At 38.1% G+C, this 21,899-nt stretch overlaps 1 protein-coding gene across 8 annotated transcripts in view; it reads right to left on the reverse strand.

Annotated features, from left to right (window-relative positions):
• CASK (calcium/calmodulin dependent serine protein kinase) overlaps nucleotides 1-21,899 on the reverse strand; it is a 450,866-nt gene that overhangs the window by 72,121 nt on the left and 356,846 nt on the right. For all 8 annotated transcript variants that reach the window (XM_075539425.1, XM_075539421.1, XM_075539419.1 and 5 more), the window contains exons 10-11: nucleotides 17,323-17,422; nucleotides 554-675 (exon numbers count right to left, since the gene is read on the reverse strand). In XM_075539425.1, coding sequence (XP_075395540.1) covers nucleotides 554-675; nucleotides 17,323-17,422 — 222 coding nt within the window. The remainder of the gene's footprint in view (nucleotides 1-553; nucleotides 676-17,322; nucleotides 17,423-21,899) is intronic.

A 21,899-nucleotide genomic window follows, 5' to 3' on the forward strand; every position in this document is an offset into this window, starting at 1 on the left:
TAAGAAAGTTTCTTTTCCTACGGAGTGGACTGAGTTCACTAGGTAAGGAACTTTACTGAGACTGGGACTGAAACGAGAGTATCTGGTTTTTCTTCATCTCCCAATCTGTTGTCATGGAGTCTGTCATAGTCGATGATGGAACATCTTCTTACCTGCTTTTCGTGTGCCTTTCTTTCTCTTCTTTGCACGCTTGAGGCGCTGTGTTTTGGAACAAGGCTCAATGCAGAAGAAAGCCATCCCAGAGAGGTGCAGTGGCTTCTTCTGGTAAAACTACAGATCCGTCAGTCAGCTAGAGTTTCACTCGATTCTTTTTTTAAAAGACATATACTGTGTGTGTGTGAGGGAGATTTTGCTAGGCTATAGTGCATTCACACTGAACATCAACCGGACCTTAGCTGGGACTCCGCAATGGGTGATTTCTCCACGTGTCCCACAGATGAAGGCAACTGAGAATAAGATGGTTAGGATGGACACCTGGAAATTCAGCTAAAATAATAAAGTAGTGCTAGATAACCAACTGGCCCCCAATTAAAAAAAATAAAAACAGACTTACATCTAGTAGTGTGTGAAGATGCCGATCCTGGAAAACACTGTGCAGGAAATCTAGGTCCTTTTCGCTGCAGTCTGTAAGCGCATGGATTTCTTCCAGGCTGTCCAGCACCTGTGAGACTGCTCCTACAGTGAAGAGCAAACAGGAAACAGCCAGTGCAGATAGTCAATGGAAAACCAACCTTTGGAACTTCAGCTTGTTTGTACTCGAACAATGAACCAGCTGCAGAACATCAAAGGATAGTCTCTTTCCTGAATGTCAGGCTTAAATGAGTTTCTTATCATTTAAGATAGAGAGTTTTCATTGAACAAATATGTGCTCTGAACAATGCATTTTTTGTGGTCTTAATGTATCACAGTGAATGGAAATTTGTCTTTTGTCTGATCAACTGTAACTGATTTAAATGGCTATTAACCAGGTAGAGAGTGTGCGTTTGATGGCCCGATGGCTTTTTAACATAAGGCTTGTGGGAAAATGCCATTATCTTCTCATTCCATTATCCCCACAAATTCTTCGAAGCCCCTCGTGTTACAGAAACAAGACAGGTGAGCCGTTTGCACAGGTGCATTCCCTCAAGAGCCGAAGGTAAGGCCAGCTGTAGATCTGAGGGACAAACCTCGACTTTGGAACCCTGCTGCTTAAAAAGAATTTTTAAGGTCCAGACGTTAGTCAACAGACACCCTGTTCCTTCCTTGTATTCTGTGCACACAAAGTCACGAGATCAAAGTCATCATAATTCTGTCAGGTCCTTCTTATTGAGAATACAAAGAGGGTCAGAATATTGATGGACACAAATACTTTATTAATAGCAGGGCAAATGATTTCGTAGGGTCAAGCACATGGTAGTGTGGTCACTTGGTTTGAATTTTCTCTTGTTACTCAGGACTTCAGGGAGGTTATCAGCAGAGACTGACCCAAGCCATGGCATTTTTCAATCGCCACATATGTATGTGAAAGCTGGACATTGCATAAGGAAGACCAAAGAATCAATGCATTTGAATTGTGGTGCTGGAGAAGAATACTGAAAGTATTCAAACAAACACAAACAAATCTGTCTTGGAAGAAGGACAGCCAGAATGCTCCTTAGCAGGTAGGATGGCGAGACTTTCACATACTTTGGACATGTTATCAGGAGACCAGTCCCGGGAAAAGGACATCGTGCTTGGTAAAGTATGTGGCTGTGGAAAAGAGGAAGGCCCTCAACGAACAGTGTCTATAACAATGGGTTCAAGCATAGGTACGATGGTGAGGATTGCACGGGACAAGGCAGTGTTTCATTCTGGGGAACATAGGTCGCTGTAAATTAGAACGGACTTGAAGGCACCCAAAAACAATAACAACATCAGCAGGGAAAGATACGCGCTGAGTAGTAACAAAGGCAATTTACAGAGCCCTAAAGAAATGAGTGTGCTCCGTAATCAACAGATACATACATAGAAAGAATCTTGAGAGGCTCATTAGTGCGAATCGGAGAAACCCAAAATCAAAGCGTCATTGCCCATTTAGGTCCATTTAAGGAGCTCTTGTGGCTACACTGAGTTGCTAATCACAGGTCAGCCATTTGAATCCATCAGCCACTCCACAGGAGAAAGATGGGGTGTTCTGCTTCAGCCAAGATTTATGGGCTTGAAAACCCACAGGGGAAGTTCTACCTTGCTCTATCGGGTTACTATGAGTCCAAATCGACTCAGTAGCAGTGAGTTGAGTCTGCTCATTTACATCCTTAGATCATTAGTTCTCAACTGGGCAAGATTTGGTCCCTTACAGCCCTCCACTCCCACCAGCTGACAGGGGACACTGGTCAGTATCTGAAGATAATTTGTGTTGTCACATCTAGTAGAAAGTGCTACTGGCAGATGGTGGGTAGAAGCCAGGGATGCCGCTAAACATTCTAAAATTCACATGACAAATGCCCCACAACAATGAATTATCAGTCCCCAAATGTCAATAGGGCTAAGGTTGAGAAACCCTGTTTTATATAAATACTCCAATCTGGAATCTTTCTGTTGTGAAACCCTCTTCTGTTTCTAATTCTTGTTTGGGCTTCATCCATTCATGTGCTCTGCTTGATGAGGGTGCAAATTCGTATCATTTTCCCATAAAGCAATCTGGTATCTTAAAGCTTAAGAATGCTTCATGCCGCATGAGGGAGGGGGGAGCGGGGAGGGAGGGGAAAAAAAAGAGGACCTGATGCAAAGGGCTTAAGTGGAGAGCAAATGCTTTGAGAATGATGACGGCAAAGAATGTACAGATGTGCTTTATACAATTGATGTATGTATATGTATGGATTGTGATAAGAGTTGTATGAGCCCCTAATAAAATGTAAAAAAAGAATAAAAAAAAAGAATGCTTCATGCACTATGATTCACTCATTCCCTTTGTAAAAATCTACGTTAAAGGAATATAGGAGGTACCAGAAATAATTTATGTATGAGAATATTTATCAGGCAAAACAGAAACAAACATCCAATAATTAGAAAATAATCACATGAATTATAGATCATCCATATAGTGGAATATGTAGCCACATGAAAATTGTCTTTGATATAAGGGAAGTTCACATGATACAAAATTCCAAAACGTGGAATGAAAAACCACACAAGCAGTAGATACACATTTAAGATAAAAAAAAAAGCAAACATACACACAGTTGGGGAAAAAAGAAACCCAGAATAATGTCTAACAAAAGAGGAAGGGTAGTTCTCTTTACGTTCCAGTTTATGTCTCATTCTGGTTTTGCCTGCATTTTCTACAATAGAAAAAAAGTTGGTAATAGGCTTTTGAAAACATATAATTTTGCATTGAGATTCAGGTGAAAGTTAGCAGAGCAAATTGGTTTTCCCATTCGGCAATTCATACACATGTTGAACTGATACACACTGATAACTGCCACAATCTAATAGCCTTCTTTCTACCTCCCTGTACTTGTACCATTTACCCTTCTTCCCAATTCCTTCCTGCCTTCTGAGCTTTAGCCTTGGGCAAATGCAGCTTTCATGATCTTGTATGGTTGATTATGCTCCTTAGAAGGAAAGATGGCGAGACTTTGGGACGTCACCTCACAACTGTGGACAGATTATCAGTACAGACAGTCCCTGGAAAAGGACATCAAGCTTGATAAATTAGAAGGGCAGCAAAAAAATGGCAAGACCCACAAGGAAGCCATGAAGTGACACATGGCTACATTGTGTGGGGATGACATGTGGCTGCCATCGTGAGGGTGGCCCAGGACCTGGTAGTGCTTTGTTCTGATATACACAGGATTCCTATTGGTCGGAACCGACTTGTTGGCACCTAACAACAGAATCATAGCTGATGCTACTGTGGAGTGTCTACTTCTCTTATGTTATTGTTAACCTTGCAGGCCTGTTTATCCTTTGGCTGAAAGTTGTGACTTGGGGTGAGCGAGGGCTATTGATTTTTGTAGCACTATTTAATTATACTCAGAATTTGGGGCTTAAGCCCCAAATTATGTGGTTACTTACATGAGAATTGCTGTCGCTAAACTTCCTTTACATCAAACTTTTAATTGAATTAATTTTAGATTCACATGGAATTCTAAGCAATAATACAGAGATCCCAGTTTTCAGCAATAGTAGAATCTTTCAAAAACTACCTTAAGTTATTACAACCAGGATACTGACTTCTATATAGTCAAGATACAGAAAACTGCCATCACCACAAGGACACTTCAGGGTGCCTGTCCCATTCCCACCCCTAGCATACCCACAGCACATTCTCGGTCTGACAGATGGGTGAAACTGTAATTCAACATCAGGCCCATGTCAAAGTCCCATGATTTTTCAAATAATTATAAAATATACACGGGCACAAAGACAGGTGTGATGCTTTTCCATTGCTAGTTTTTTTAGACTGAAATGCTAAGGCAAGGCATGATAAACTAGTAGGATGCATACAATATACACGTACAGGTTCACCAGCTCCTCATAGTAGATTGATACTGTAGGAGCCGAAAGACAGATTTACTATTCTTAAAGAATCAGAAAATGTTTTTCAAAACACACACACACACACACACACACACACACACACACACACACTATAACTACCTGGCCCAAAACACCATAAGTAAATAGCATACGTTTTCACATCGGAGGGTAGTTTATTTAATAGCAGGGCTCTGTATCTTATTAGTCTCTCCTACCCTTTGCTGAGGGCTTTGTACAAAGTGACAATAAAATGCATTCAGATAAAATCATTTTTTCCGAGCAAAGTTTGAATGACGGAAAGTAAAACATTAGAACGAAAGACTTAACCACAGAAGTTTCCTTTATTTGGCAGCACTAGCCAATGAAAGCTGGTAGAATATTCCTATTTGCACAATAGTTTAGACTTTCCAAAGCACTTTAACAATCACTATATACAGCAGCCTTGTCGTGTAGGCAAGTGTTTTTCTATTTGAAAACTCCTGACACTCAGCAGGCTTAAATGACATGTCGGAGCGCCACGGTACAAGAGTGAATTCTAAAGCCCAGAGCTTCTAGCTCCTTCACTAGTGCTCCCATCTAAAAGAGATGGTCTCCTCCTAAAGCCTGGCTCTTCCTTTCTTTTTATTCAATTTATTTATTTATCTTTACGTTTTATAATTTATTTTTACTAAAAGATCCTTATATAAGTGGCTCTTACAACTCATAACAGCCACTTACTTTCTTTAATCTCAAGTTTATCAGCTAAAGCTTATTTTCCGGTCCTTGGATGAAATATTCATATTGATAACTTACTGGAAAGTAATCAAACCCGCCTTTAGGCGAGTACTTTTACTTTAATTTTTGCATAATTAATTTGGTAATTCCATTTATAGTTAAATAACAGCCTAATCAACATGCATTTTACCTTGGCACGATTCTACTTTTTCTCAGAATCTCACCACTACAAACACGTTTTTAAAAATATATTTTCTGCTATCATGTAATAACCATTAAGAAGCATAAATATATCAACTGTTTTAAAAATGTTTTCTGAGCTGATTTCTTAACAAAGAAGTATGTTTTCAAGGTTAATAAAAGCTTTGAGTCTGGAACATTTCATTACAAGTGTGGAAAATCCTCATAAAAAAGTTAAAAGAGTAAAAATAATCCAAAAGGACAGAAAAACAAACAGTAGAATCTTTCAACAAAAATGGTCACAGTGCTAAAATAGGTTGAGCCTGTTTGAAAATTCCTTTTCACATAATTTTATTATAAAAATTTTCAAACATATAGACAGATTGATTGAATTGTATCCATTGGCTAGCCCCTACAATAGTTAAGTTTGCTACATTTGCTTAACCACATGCCTATCCATCTGTCAATCTTTGTATTCATCTTATTTTTCATTTATTTCACAGTGCATGCCAGAGTGACTAATATCAATAATAGTACACTTCACATGTAAATGTCTTTCTCTATATTTTAGGTTACATTTATATAGGGTCAAAAGCACAAATCTTAAGAGTTTCCGTCAAAGAGTTTTGATAAGTGTGTACATCCATTGCCATTGAATTGATTCAGACTATATAGTTTCTGACATCATATATCTTTACAGGAGCAAATAGCTTCCTATTTCCCCTGTGGTTTGTGGTTGGTAGTATAATTCTTGCCTCACAGACTTTTTTTCCTGCAATTATTTCAATAATAAAGATATGTATATTAAAATACACACACACCTATGAAACCCAAGGTACACACACACACACACACACACACACACACACCTATGAAATCAAAAGCCCTCAGACAAAACCGGTACCTTTCCTATTACATTTGCAACCTATGATGCTGCATGACTATGGGCAAACCCATTTGCCCTGGAGTCAATTTTGACTCATATGCTACAAAATTGAACTTAGCCATAGGGTTTTCTTGGCTGCAATCATTACAGAAGCAAGTAGCCAGGCCTTTCTTCTGTGGTGGGTTTGAACTGATAACCTTTAGATTAACAGTCAAGCACAAATGGTTTGCAACACCCAGTGACTTTTTTATTATTAATCATTTTATGGGGGAGCTCTTACAAATTTTACGACAATCCATCATTCAATTGTATTAAGCACACTTGTACATAAGTTGTATCACTATATACATATTCCTATCACCTACTCAAAGGCCCTTCTTGCAAGTAAAGTAATATTTTGAAAAACAAATCTATGTACTAACATGATTTATATAAGATGAAATTGATCTATTTAAGTGTAAGTTTTGATGAATTTTGAAAATGTTTGCAGTCATGTAACCATCATCACAATCATGATGTGGAACATTTACATCACTCTAAAAAAACAATTCTTGATTCCTCTTTGTCTCTTTCCCTGCCCCAGGACAATAGCTTTGGTTCTCATTGCATGCACAAAGCAAACTGCAGTTATCAATCCAGTTATAAGCAATAGTGAATCCTTTAATGGGAATTATATTTCAGATTAAAGAATTGGTGCTACTATATCCAATTCAAGTAAGGAAAACTTATTCAAGGTGATAAATGCTTTAGATTCTTTAAGTAGAGATTATCGTGCGAACAATTAAAAATTTATTAACTAAAGGAAGTAAGTTCTGCATGTGGTTCCTATCAGAAATGGAGCCCTGGTGGGACAAGGTTATGTGCTTGGCTGCTGACCAAATGGTTGGCTGTTCAGAGTCACCAGATGCTTCTCGGGGGAAAGTCTGTTTCAGTGCAGATTTACAGCCCTGGAAATCCTGTAGGCAGTTCTACTGTGTCACATTGGGTTGCTATGGGTTAGAATTGATCCCATAGTAATGTTTTTTTTGTTTTATTCAACCATAATACAGATGCTATGATTCTAGTTCCAATTTGCATGTTAACATTGTCTACATTTCCAAATAGCAACATCTTCTGATACAAATTTGTCCAAGTATCTTAACATTGAGCTAGCTATCAATTCATAGGAAGGTTTATAAGGAAACATCACTTGATACCTCCAAGATCCTTTTATCTTCAAATGACCAAATAGGTCTACTGATCAAGATAATAATAAAGATGATAGACTGCCAAAACGAGAGATACAATAGCAATTACAAATGACCAGAGTTTTGCATTTCAATAGTTGTTAACCTGTACATGGTAGATAGTGTCTAAGATGGCCATATTTATGCCCTGTATAATAATCACACAGCTCTTGACTCACATCAAACATACACAATAATAGGGCAGAAGTGATAGGATACCACTCACTGTCATTGAGTGATTCCAAATCAAAGTTATTCTACCAGCCAGAGTAGAACTACCCTTGTGGGTTTCTCAGGGTCTAACTCTTTATGGGGGTAGAAGGCCTCGTCTCGCTCCTGAGACAAGGTGGCTTTGAATTGCTGACTTTAAGGTCAGCATGTCTGCCCACCTGTGCTGGGATAAGTAAGCTGACGATGGACAGAAAGGAAAGGAGGTCCTCAGTCCAACAAGCCACGAGGAGTTGAAGCCTGCCAGCAACTACCAGAGTGAGCTTGGAAGAGGAAAACTCTTATAGTTGAGCCTTCAGATGAGATTACAACTCTGAACAAACAAGCTTGTTTGCAACCTTAAGAGAAATCTTCAGCCTGAAGTGCTTATCTCAGTCATGCCCAGGGTCCACAGATGGTGATCTAATAAATGCTACTTAAAAACAAAGCCAAAAAACCCAAACTCACTGCCATCAAATTGATTCAGACTCATAGTGACTCTGCAGGACAAAGCAGACTCACTGTTTAAGGGGGAGCAGAAAGCCCCATCTTCCTTCTCATAAACGCTACACTTTGGGGTAATTCATTATACAGCATTACACAGCAGTGCAATAACACTATTTCAGATGTGTTATATTAGGTTGGCTGTGTAATTCAATCACTAGCACCTGTATTTTCTAATTGATCTTTACCTCATTTACATTTCCTCACCCCACTGGTAAAAACAACTTTGAGGTAAAGGTAAATGTTTTTTCCACCACAATATTTAGAGATCCACATGTGCTGTAAGCAACAACACACCGAGAAAAAACCATTACCTTATACATTGTGCTCCGTTTCCTCCACTGGTACTATTTTACCAAATGAGTCCTACAGGTACAGTGGCTAAAGCACTCAATTGCTAAAGGTGGGCAGTTGAAACCTTCCAGCCCTCCATGGGAGAGAGATGAGTGCTTCCATAGAAGATGACAGGTTTGGAAACCCTCCGGGGCAGTTCTACTCTGTGCCCTATCGTTGCTATGAGTCAAGAGCAACTCGACAGCAGTGGCTATGTATACTACCACAGACAGTGGGCTCAGTGCCATCGAATGGATTCCGACCCATAACAACCCTATAGGGCAGTGTAGACTTGTTTCTATTGGTTTCTGAGTCTGTAACTGTTTACAGAAGTAGAAAGCCTCATTTTTCTTTCACAGAGTGGCAGCTGGATTTGAAGTACAGACCTTGAAGTTAGCAGTCCAATGTGTGACCCCATATGCCACTAGGGTTCCTACAGACATTGGTACATCCATCTTATTCAAATTTCCTCAGTCTATTTGTACTCGTGTGCATTTTGCTCACACTTTTCAATTCTTAAGAGACATAATTCGAAGTGTGCATTCCACAGCTCTGTACTAATAAACTAAAAACAAAGTCCAGAACAGAGTATTAAAAACCACTCATAGGCTTAAAGGAAAATTTACTTACCCCGATAGTTTTCTTGAAAGCAAACTATAAAACAAAATGTTATCCCTTCCCGAGAATGAGTGCATTTGTGCTTGCAATTCAGATGGGGAATAATTTTAAATGTAGCTGAAATTTTAGCACTGCCTGTTTTTCCTTTCTAATGGGCTAAGAAAGAAGTGAGAAGTTAGTGTTATTTGTGTAACAATGCCTCAGGAAATCAACAAATCCAGGTTTTCGTTTTAGGGCCAGGCAGTGGTAAAACTCATAGTTAACATCTAACACACATACACAGCCAAGGGAAAAATCAAGCTGATTATGAGCCATGCAAATCCAAACATGTTTGCATTAAAGATCAACCTCAGAGGAAAACAGAGGGATACCTACTTTCCGCTGCTAGAAGTCCTAGGAGGAAGGCAGCATATGGACAAACAACAAACATTGTGATTTTAGAGCAAGCAGGTAATCACACCACAATTGGGCTCACTGGACGAACTACAAGAAGCAAGGTCCTGCAGCTGACCTCAAGGTAGATCCTTGTGTTCCATGATTTAGTTATGATTTCTGACATCAAAACGCTGTGCTCTGATTCTGGTGTCTTTGGTTTCAAATATGAGAAAATATTATTTCTACTTTGAGTTGGTCAGTAAAATAACAAGCTATTGTGTATCTGAATATGAAACATAATGAGCCTTAATCTTGGTGCACATATGACGAAGCCTATGTCAATAATCAAAACAGGAAAAAAATGTTCAGAGAAAAATGGATTAACATGATAAATAACATATTTAAACAGGTTAAGATTTTTCTGTAGATGATAAATGGGAGGACTGGTTAATTTTTAAATTGTTATTTTTAATAGTCATATGTTTTAGATGCATACATTATTTCTCCTCACCATGACAAGACTTTATTGAAAGGAAACAATATGTTGTATTTAGTGAGTATGTAGCCTTGCTATTAACAGATTTTTGAGATTCTATAAATCAGTAACATTTAAAAAACTTTAAAAGAACCAAGTTATGATTGTCAGCAAGAGTATTCAAAACAAAACAAAACAAAATGACCTACCTATCATTTATTCTCACCATCATTTCACACACACATATAAAAAAACCTCCAAACAGTAGAAAAGTATAGAAACACATTTTTTAAAGATGAAAGACAAGAAAATTAAGTTGGTGGCCTGACATGGTTCTTTCTCTGTTTCCAGCTCCTCTGTCCCCCACAAGCATATATGCTAGGATTATTTTTCTCTCTCTGTCATGGGCTTAAAAGGTCATTTTAGAGAATGCTCAAACAGTGCTGTGTTTTCTGGTGTAAAATAAACCCATGCAGTAAATAACAGAAGACACTAGAAGGGATAACTTTATGAACTTATAAGAATAGACGCAGAGTTTGAGGGAAAATACTAGGCATAAATTTAGGCTTGGGATTTATGGGTAACATTAAAAAATTAACAACAAAAAGGAAAATATAGACATTTTAATTTATGCGAGGGTGACTTTTATATGAGTTGAGATAAAATATAATTGGACTTCTATGTACAACCATTAGTCTTGGTTATAGGAAAAGAAGTTTTCTGGCAACCAGTTAATTGATAACTGATGTCAGGAATAATATACTGCCTCCTTCACGGAGCCCTGGTAGTGCTGTGGGCTAAGTGTGTGGCTGATCACTATATGGTCGGAGTTTCACATCCACCAGTTACTCTGCTGGAGAAAGATGAGGCTATCTGCTCCTAAGGATTAGTCTTGGAAAATCTATAGGGTCACTATGAGTCAGAACCGACTCGAAGGCAGTGGTTTTAGGATTTTGATTTCATAATGGTTCAGTTGTAAAATGGAATTTTAAGGAACTTATAAATAATTCCTGAAATTTAGGAGATAAGAGAGCTTTCTTAAAATTTTTCTTTTCCTTTTAATTTCTGAGTATATAAATATTTCATCTTCATTTAGCATAGGTGGTGGTTATTATTATATAATAGAATTTTATTAACTAGCATAGTCTTATCATTCTTTCATCTTTTATAGCACCAAGCATTTACCACATCAACTGAAGATATAGATTTCTCACAAGATCATTAAGATTCAGGAAGAAATAATATAAAACCTTTTCCTGTAGTCATATATTCCAAGCCTAAATTCTTCTCAATTACTTATCCCGAGGCTAGAAGGAATGTTTTATCAGGAACACCCAATTTAAGGGATTCCAGAATACCTGGAAAACAGTGCAAAATATTTCTTTCATTTTTGTTTAAAAATCAAGTACAATATAATTATATGGCAATATACTGATGAAGTAGACAGACTTTGGGTCTCTGCTCAGGCCCTTCCTCAACAAAAGAACACCTTGTTTTAATAACCTAACATTCTGTAATGCTCACCTTCCCAACACAATCGCTGAAGACAAAATGGGTGCATAAGTAAATGTGGTGAAGAAAGCTGATGCTGCCCGACTATCAAAAGATATAGCCTCTGGGGTCTTAAAGGCTTGACGTTAAACAAGGGGTCTTCTAGCAGAGAAGCAAAAAGCCCACATGGAAGAAGCACACCAGCCTGTGTGATCAGGTGACAGGTATCAAAAGACCCAAAACAACAACAAAAAACATTGTTGAGAGTGAGGAAGTTTGAAGCAGAGACCTAAAACCCATCTGTGGACAATAGGAAATCCCCTCACAGAAGGGTCACAGCACTGATAAAACACACAATGTTCTTCTGGTTCGTTGAGGCTCCCTCCCCACCACTATCATGACTCCAGTCCTGCCATTCAGTTCTGGCTAGACTGGAGCATGTACACTGGTACAGAGAAGAGCTCATGGCACATGGTTGGTAGAAGATATTAAACAATAATAATTTATAATGTATCAGGGTATCACGGGCAGGTGAGAGGAGCTGATACCAAGGGCTCAAATAGAAAGTAAATGTTTAGAAAATGATGATGGCAACATATGTACCAATATGCTTGATATAATTGATTTCTGGATTGTTATAAGAGCCCTCAATAAAATGATCTTTTAAAAAAAGCAAGTACAGTATAAGTAGTGTATGCTATCCAATTATGTCACTATAGTTTAAGTGGAAGATCTGTATGTGAATTATATTATAATAAGGCAGTAAACAAGTGGCCATCTAGCTGAGAAGCAACAAAGCCCACATGGAAGAAGCACACCGGCTTGTGTGATTACGAAATGCCGAAGGTAGCAGTTATCATGCATCAAAGAACAAAAAAATCATATCATTGTGTGCTTACCTCCCAGATACAATCGCTGAAGACAAATGGGTGCATAAACAAATGTGGTGAAGAAAGCTGATGGTGCCCGGCTATCAAAAGATATAGCTCTGGGGTCTTAAAGGCTTAAAGGTAAACAAGCGGCCATCTAGACCAGAAGCAACAAAGCCCACATGGAAGAAGCTTACCAATGCGTGTGATCATGAGGTGTTAAAGGGATCAAGCATCAAAGAACAAAAAATCATATCATTGTGAATGAGGGGGAGTGTAGAGTGGGGACCCAAAGCCCATCTGTAGGAGACTGGACATCCTCTTACGGAAGGGTCGAGGGGAGGAAACAAGCCAGTCAGGGTGCAGTGTAGCAACGATGAAACATGTAACTTTCCTCTAGTTCCTAAATGCTTCCTTCCCCTCTACCCCCATCATGATCTCAATTCTACCTTACATATCTGGCTAGACCAGAGGATGTACACTGGTACAGATAGGAACTGGAAACACAGGGAATTCAGGACGATGATCCCTTCAGAGTGAGGGTAGAGTGAGGGTGTGGTAGAAAGGGGGACCCGATGACAAGGATCTACATGTGACCGCCTCCCTGGGGGACGGACAACAGAAAAGTGGGTGAAGGAAGATGCCAGACAGTGTAAGATATGACAAAATAATAATTTATAAATTATCAAGGGTTCATGAGGGAGGGGGAAAATGAGGAACTGATGCCAGAGGCTTACATGGGTAGCAAATGTTTTGAGAATGATGAGGGTAACAAATGTGCTTTACACAACTGATGTATGTATGGATTATGATAAGAGTTGTATGAGCCCCTAATAAAATGATTAAAAAATTTTTTAAATAGTAAAAAAGGGGAGGGAGTGGCTACACAACTCAAAGACTATGAGCAATGTCACTAAATTATAAATGTAGAAATGATATATATTTATTGTATATATTCTCAACAGTAACAACAAAACTAAATTGAACTAAATAATAGTAAAAATAATAATGACCAAAAAAACCAAGTATTATAACCAGGAATTATTTTAACTAAATTATTTAAATATTATACTAATACACAAGAATAAATGTGGGCAATAAAATATATTTAATTGAACAATAAGCATGGCTATCACTAGAAATTATGCATGTTTATTATGCCAGGAATAAATAATTGAAGAATGACATCATATTAATTGTCAAAAGGAATATTTCAAAATCTACAAAGTACAATATTGTCAGTGATAGGATATCTTTATGCCTACAACGAAGACCAATGGAGAAGACAATTATCCAAATTTACATATGAACTACGAATGGCATAGATAACCAAGTTAGATTTTTACCAACTTTTTCAATCTGAAATTGATCAAACATGTAATCAAGATACATGGATAATTACTGGTGATTGGAATGTAAAGTTTGGGAAAAGAGAAGAAGGATCAATAGTTGGAAAACATGGTCTTGATGAGAGAAAAGATTCAGAGAAATTGCAAGACCAATGATATACTCGTTGCAAATACTTTCCCTCAATAATAAAAATGGCAACTATATACAAGGGTCTTGCTAGATGGAATAAAATCTAGTACATCAGTGGAAAAAGACAATCGAGAAGCTCGAGACCATCAGCCAGTGAAAACAAGGTAAGGGGTTGCCTGTGTAAAAGACTATAAGTTTAAGGTGAAACTGAAGAAAATGGAAATAAATCCACGAGAGCTAAAGTATGACCTTGAGTATACCCCAACTGAATTTAGAGGCCATCGCAAGTGTTCATTGAGCACGAATGACTTGCTGGATAACATCAAGACATCATACACGAAGAAAGATAAGAAAGAAGTCATACATTGTACATTAAAAAGATAAGAAAGAAATATACATTTCTTTTGTTTTTGTTTGAAGTCAGAAAGACTCTGAAACTTGCTTTTGAACTTTGCGTCGTAAAAAAGAACAGAAGAAATAATGAAGTAAAAGAATCGAATAGAAGATTTTAAAGGGTTCCTTGAGAACACAGAGGAGCCCTGGTGGCATAGTGGTTACACGTTGGGCTCTTACCTACAAAGCCAGCAGTTAGAAACCACTAGCCTTTCCATGGAATAAAGACAGGGCTTTCTAATCCCATAAACAGTTAGAGTCTCAGAAACTCACAGAAACGGTTCTACTTTGTCCAATAGGGTCACGCTGAGTTGACATTGACTTGATGGCAGTGAGTTTTGAGTATTTGTGTTCATGTGAACCTTTTACATAGATCAAGAGACAGTCATTCCAACAGAACAAGGGCATACTGTGTGGTTTAAAATCAGAAAAGGTGTGTCTCAGAATTGTATCATTTCTGTAACTAAGCAGATAGCCCCCACCCAAACTGGACTATATGAATAAGAACATGGCATCTGTATTAAGCTGAGATATAAAAATGCTAAAAGTGAAGAGATTTGAAGCACTTATGAAGATAAATAACTACAGTCTTCAGTATGGTTGACACCTCAACATAAAGAAAGCATGAACTCCTACAACCAGACCAAGAAGAAACATTGTGATAAATAGAGAAAAGATGGAAGTTGTCAAGGATTTCATTTTACTTGGATCCACAGCAACACCCAGGGAAGCAGCAGTCAAGACATCAAATGACAAATAACATCAGGCCATTCTGTTGCAAAAGACCTCTTTCTATTGCTAAAAAAGCAAAAATGTCACTTTAATGACTAAACTGTGTCTGAACCAAATCATGGTATCCTCAATTGCCTCACATGCATCATGCAAAAGTCGAACAATACATAAGGCAGACTGGAGAAGAGTTGATGCATTTGAATCGTGGCATTGGAGAACAATATTAAAAGTATGGTGGACTGCCAAAAGGACTAATAACTCTGTCTTAGAGGAATTACAGTCAGATGTTTTCAGAAGCAAGGATGTTGAGACTTCATGTTATCAGGATGGACCATTTCTCAGAAAAGGGCATCATTCTTAGAAAAGTAGAGAGTCAGCACAAAGAACCTCCCTTAACCTAACAGATTGACATCCCTTAACCTAACAGACTGACATCCCTTAACCTAACAGATTGACATCCCTTAACCTAACAGACTGACATCCCTTAACCTAACAGACTGACATCCCTTAACCTAACAGACTGACATCCCTTAACCTAACAGACTGATACAGTGGCCACAGCAATGGGCTCAAACAGCAATGCTTTTAAGGTTGGCACAGGACCTGGCAGTGTTTTGTTCTATTGTACGCAGGGTCACTCACTATGACCCAGAACTAACTTGAAAGCATAAAACAACAACAATATAGACAACTCTTTTCCCTAAAAAGAAAAACCCAACTGCTCACAGAAAGTAGTATTTAAGAGCTCATTAATCTCTTGCTGGCCAGAAGAAAATATTAAGGGACAACACTAAGGTCTTTGAAGACCATACTTCTCTAAAGATGAAAACCCCATCAGACATCTAAGCCTAAAATCTCAGAGATTTATCTAAAATATATTTAAAATATGTGACTACATCATGTGGGCCTGAGTGGGTCTACTATGGCGAAATGAGATCAACAGTGATCTGAGTGTGAAGAGAGAAGAGGTTTGAGCTAACAAATCGGGGTAAAGGGAGCAAAGTGGACTGGAAAAGGGCAGAAATGAACTAACAAGGAGCCTGGGGAACATATCTATACATACAACTCCAGTCTTGCCTTTGAGGTGGTAAGAGCTCTGGATAAATAAGTATCCAGTCAGCATCAGAGGCGAGCAGTAGGCTCTTGTCCTTGTAGAGTCTCTTTTGGCGACTCCCATTTCTGAGTGTTTTGGCAAATCACCTTCACTCAGAAAAGGAAGATTCACATGCCGCTTGGTAAAAGTCAAAGTGAGGAACTAGATAGCTGCTGGAATAGAAAATTTGCTCCTGTCACTTTATATTAAGGTGCAAGCACATAATAATTGGTCAGAAACCATGTGTATACATGTATAAATGTGTGCTCACGTGTGTATACACAGAGGAGGGAAGAAGTGTAAATACTGACAGATGCTTAACGTCCCAGCAGAGAGAAGGTAAAGGTCAGTTTGAAGGGCAAACAACTGATGTTTAGGAAGGACCTGGGCTTTGTTTCCAATAGTAATATCACTATTGATTGAATCAGTCCTAGAGTACAAAAACCAAAGCACCAGTGCAAAGAAAGTCATGAAAAATACTGAGTAACCCTAAGGAAAGAAGGAAGACAAGCTGAGGCCTGAGGAAACTGACTCAGGAGTTAATAAAAAAAGATGAAGTATAAATAAAATAAATATTTTAGATAAATAAAAACCTTAAAATACATACAAATGCATGCCTCTACATCAATACAAATCCTATGAATTATTCCTTGAGAACATCTCACTGGGTAGATGGAAATTGAGCCATTTATAAACTGCATAAATGGATTTTGTAAACATTCACAGGTTTAGTCAGCGTATTTATGTATATTTCATCAAAATAGGTAACTTTTCTTCTATGTACTTCCCTCATGAAGGCTGTGCCTCTCTCTGTTATAGACTTTATCAAGAAAGAGGGACTTGATAAGGGCTTCAAGAGTAAACTCAGTAAAGAACTTTCCATTTAGAGTTCTAATTCCAAGCATTGTTGTCCCAAAGTTTGATTTAATTACGTTTGTCATGGGGGAATATCTTGTCACCAAGAATTTCTATTGAGTCCTCAGAAAGTTCCGAAAAGACTGACTACAATGTTGGGTTGAATAAAGAGCAATGCTGGACTCTGAATTTGGGAAGGGGAAGTGAAATGTTGGTTTGGAGGAGGAGGAAAAGCTACTTCAGTATTACAATGAAAGGAACAGACAGACTTGGCTGGGGTTGATAAACTTCCTTCGAATCTCTTGGAGCATATAATTATATTCGCAGGACAAGTTTATTCTCAGGGAATTAGAATATATTCACACTGGTAAATGAATGATTGGTCAAATTACCTGAGGAGGTAGGGTCTTCGGAAAAATCTGGTAACTCTTCAGGAGGATCCCCATAGAAGGAGTTGAATTTGTGACTTGACACGGCTGCTAGTACTGCACCCTAAAGTAAAGGGATAAAATTTTTTAAAAAGGACACATATATGAAAATGTTAATGAATATGCTTATATTAAAGGGCTATTCATAAAGTCAAATATATAGATGATAGCCAGAAGAGAGGTAGGACTTAAATACTTTTGGATGCCTTGAAATGAATTCCACATGCATATACCAGAAGAAAACGGTTGGCAATTGCAAAGAGATATGAAACCTTCGGAATATTTGCAGCCATTATAAAATGATGCTTAAGGGTGATATTAAAGGAAACAAAAAGATGCTTGTGTTGAACTACATGAGAAAGGGTTTTAAAGTAATATATAGGATCATGCTAGTTTTCAAAAATGTCAATATACATATAAATGATTGAATATATAACAAAATGCCAATTGAATGAATTATTTCTGGATGGTAGGATCATAAATCATTTTTGATTCTTCTTTTGATCCTTTCCCCCTTTTTATTTCTTTTTTTTTATAAATTTTTTATTCTGATTTAAAATTTTACAGGGTAAATTGGTTTTATATTATTTCTATTTCTAACGATGACCATGTGTTGCTCCTTGTACAGTAATTCTGCATCAATACACACAGGGCACATAACTCAATTATGACATCGCTACAAAGTTACTGTTTTAGTAACAAGAAGAATGAGAAAACTTGTACTTTAAAATGTTTAGTTCTACAAGCACCAAGTACTGGTCAGAAAATCCAGGTTTGTTCCCTGCTTTTCTCACTTTCCAGCTACATGAGGACCTTGACTAAGTCAATCATTCACTATCTGTAAAGTTTCTTATCTATGCGGTGTGGATAATAAAGCCAATAGAACTTCCTTCACAGGTCTGCCAAAAAGCCATGTTGCATTGGGCCATCTCCTCCTGCCAAGATTTCAAATCTTGGAAACTCAAAGGGGAAGTTCTGCTCTGTGCTATAGGGTGGCTATGAGTTGTAATCGACTTGATCGCAGTGAGTTTGGGGAGTTGACTTAGCCTGTGAGGGCTTGTTCGCATTTGCAGTTGTTACATCTGGGGGGGTGGGGTGGTCGGAGGGCTGACTATTGTGGCTTGAAGGCAGTAGAAACCAATGCTCCCTAACTGAGTTCAGAATCAAGCTGCATGAAGTTCAAAAGGCACATGGGCAGAGAGGTACATTTTAAATAGTCGTAATACACAAATACAAGATGGAGAATAAGTGGCTGTGCACCCAAGTAGCAAGGTAACACATGAATGTATCAGTCATGATGCTATGTACTTGGGGGAGGGTGTGTGTCTATCACCAAGACATACAATTGGCATAGGAATTCAAGCGATAATCACCCTATTAGGATGCAGAACACTGACTATAACCCTGAAAGTGGTGGAAAGCTTGGTAAGGGTCAACAGGCTGAACAGAGATGGCCAAAGGGCTAGAAAATCAATTAAGTAGAAATATCAAAGGATTTGGATTGATTACATTTAAGAATTAGGTGAGACTATCAATTAAATGGAGTTCTGATCTTTGCCCATATATTAGTTAAAACCAAAATTAACATTCAGTTTAGTTATACCCCAAACTGACACAAACAAACCCATTGCCATCAAGTTGATTCCCATGGAGGGTTTCCAAGACTAAATCTTTATGGGAGGACACGGTCTCATTCTTTACCTGTGGAGCAGCTGGTGGGTTTGATGTCCCGATTTTGTGCCTAGCAGTAGCCCAGTGCCTAGCCCACAGTACCACCAGGGCTCGGTTTAGTCACGAAAGCCCACATGCATACGAGACTCTAACTTTAGGGTTGAAAGCTTAGACTCTAAAGTTTAAGTCAGAATACACGATGAAAGGAGACCGTGCTAGCTTCTGTGAAGAAAATTAAAAATAGCACTCGGAATTGTAGTAGATGTGGCTCACTTAAAACAAGGAGAAAAACTAGTTTTTTGGGGGAAAATTTTGTGTTGGTGGAAAGGTATTTCAGAAAGATGTGCATAATAATTCTCAACAGCTGTATTGCCTAACTTAGGAAGCAATAACATCTACATTTTAGAATCATGAATTAATAGAATTCCTTCCTAAAAATCAATGTGAAAGACTAGAATCACTTTAATTCTCATTTATGGAATTATTCATAACAGAATTCAGTTTTTAGAAAAAGGGTGTTTTGTTTGTGACTTTTAATTGTAAATTAGCTGAAGGTTTACAGAGCAGATCATCAGTTTTATATCTGAAAATTCAAACACATTTAGTTTCACCACATCCATTGCAAGCCCCTTACTGCATCGCCATTTATCACCCTTCTTCCCTGCTTCCTGGTTCTATTCCTCTTTTCTTTCCTACCACCTGACCTTGGTCCTTGGGCAAATGCTGCCCTTTTAGTCTTTTAGTTAGAGCTCTGGCGGCACAGTGGGTTATGCAAAGTGAGTGAGGTTGGTTTTGGTGAGTTTATGGTTATTAGAGTTGAAGCTTTAATTAGCTGGGAACCTCACCACCTGCCTCCATAAAAATGCTCATTACTTGAAAGTATGTAAATCTTGGGGCTTATTATGGTTTTATGTTACATATTAAGGTTCTCTACATGAACAGGGTAACACTAGTTACCCTACCAAAAATTACTCTTGTAATTAGAAAACAGTTATAGAGTTTGTCTAACTAAGTTTAATTCTGTGCAGGAAACCATCAAGTGACCCATAAAACCAACTTTGGATATTTGTTTAACCTTCAAACTGATAGTACATATAAACACCTATTTATACATTTGATGAATAAATACTTATTGAACACCTATTATGAACCAGGCAACGGAAATAATTTGCAAAACATATTAGTGGCAGTTATATAATCTCCTGTCAACTTTCAAAGGGGTGGAGTCTAGCCTGTCAATCAGGTCATAGTCAATGAGGCCTCTTTGAGGGCATGGCTTTCTCTTGAGGACTCTGGGAACTCCTGTCTTCCTCCCTGGAGGTGGGACACACACACTGCTTCATCTTTCTGCTGACAAGACACATGGAGCTACACTAGAGCTCTGGAGCTGGAGAAGCCACGTGGAGACCCCTGCCCACACTGAGATGCTTCCACTGCCACTGGATCCACAAGACTTTCCACCCACTGTCCTGTGATCTTCCTGCATTTGGCGTGATTGTATGTTTTTCATGAGTCTGAAGAGGAATTTATAGATTGGTATCGGACATATGGACTAATATCAGACTTATGGACTTGATCTGGACTGGGCTGGGATTTTTTAAATGGATAATTACTCTTTATATAAAGCTCTTTTTTATACACATATGCGTGTCTATGAATTTGTTTTTCTAGTCAACCCAGACTAACAAAGTGGGAGAACATAGTCAATGAGCAAATAGATAAAAACAGAGCTTTAGTCATAAAGAAAAATAATAGGGTACAGGAATAATGAGTTACATTCAAGCGATGCCAAAGATCAAGTGATCAAGGCAGATCTCTTTGAAGCAAAGCCATCTGAATAGATTCAATGAATTAAAGAAGTGACCTTGTAAGGCTCTAAGGCTGGGGGAAAAGCACGCATGTATAATAGTGGCAAAGTTCTTTGTGTATTCAACAAATAGTATGGAAGGCAATATAAATGCCTTGTTTTTCTTATTTTGTGACCCTGAGTAAAATTTCAAAATGTTGGTAATTCTTAATTAATACAGAAAACATATAGTAGCTAAAATTCAAATATAAAATAAGAAAAATATTTAATGTTTTTAAGCTAAGTTTAAAACATAAAATCTTTTTTATTTTGTGTTATAGCAATGGTTATACTAGGTATTGTTAGTGTTTGCATCATAATAACTAGGAGGGCTACTTAGAAGCAGGTTAAAACAAATGTTCAACCCACAGCTTCAGATCCATTAGGTCTGGGGTAGGGCCTGATACTTTTATTTTAGACACTCTATTGTGATAAATCTTATATACCATAAAACCTACCCACTGAAATTAAGCAAGCCAAAGATTTTTAATAAATTTACTAAGTTTTCCAATCACATCATATTCCAGTTTGAGAACACTTTCTTTTTATCTCTGAAGATTTGCCTTTTCTGGACATTTAATATAAACAGATTTATTACAGTCTTCTATGTCTGGCTTCTGTCATTGAGGATAATACTTTCCAGGTGCGCCCACGTGGCAGCATGCTGGCAGTAATTCTCTCTGGTTTCTATTCTGGGAAAGGAGCCCAGGCGGTACAATGGGTTGAACAGTGAGATTATAACCCTAAAGGTCAGTGATTTGAACCCACTAGCTGTTCCATGGATGGAAAAAGCTCCAATCAACTTCCTAAAAATGAAATAGCCCCCTGCCACGGCATCGATTCTGAAGGTATAAGCACAGGGTACAACTGTCACTGTGGGGGGTTCAGATGCTGTAACTTTACAGAAGGAGAAAGCGTTATCATTCTTGCCTGGAGCAACTGGTGGCTTTGAACTTCTGACCTTGGGTTTACATCTCGATTTGTAAGCCAGCCCACCACCAGGGCAGCTCTTAAAAGACTGATC

This window comes from Tenrec ecaudatus, chromosome X, assembly GCF_050624435.1.
Source record: "Tenrec ecaudatus isolate mTenEca1 chromosome X, mTenEca1.hap1, whole genome shotgun sequence".
Taxonomy (NCBI): domain Eukaryota; kingdom Metazoa; phylum Chordata; class Mammalia; order Afrosoricida; family Tenrecidae; genus Tenrec; species Tenrec ecaudatus.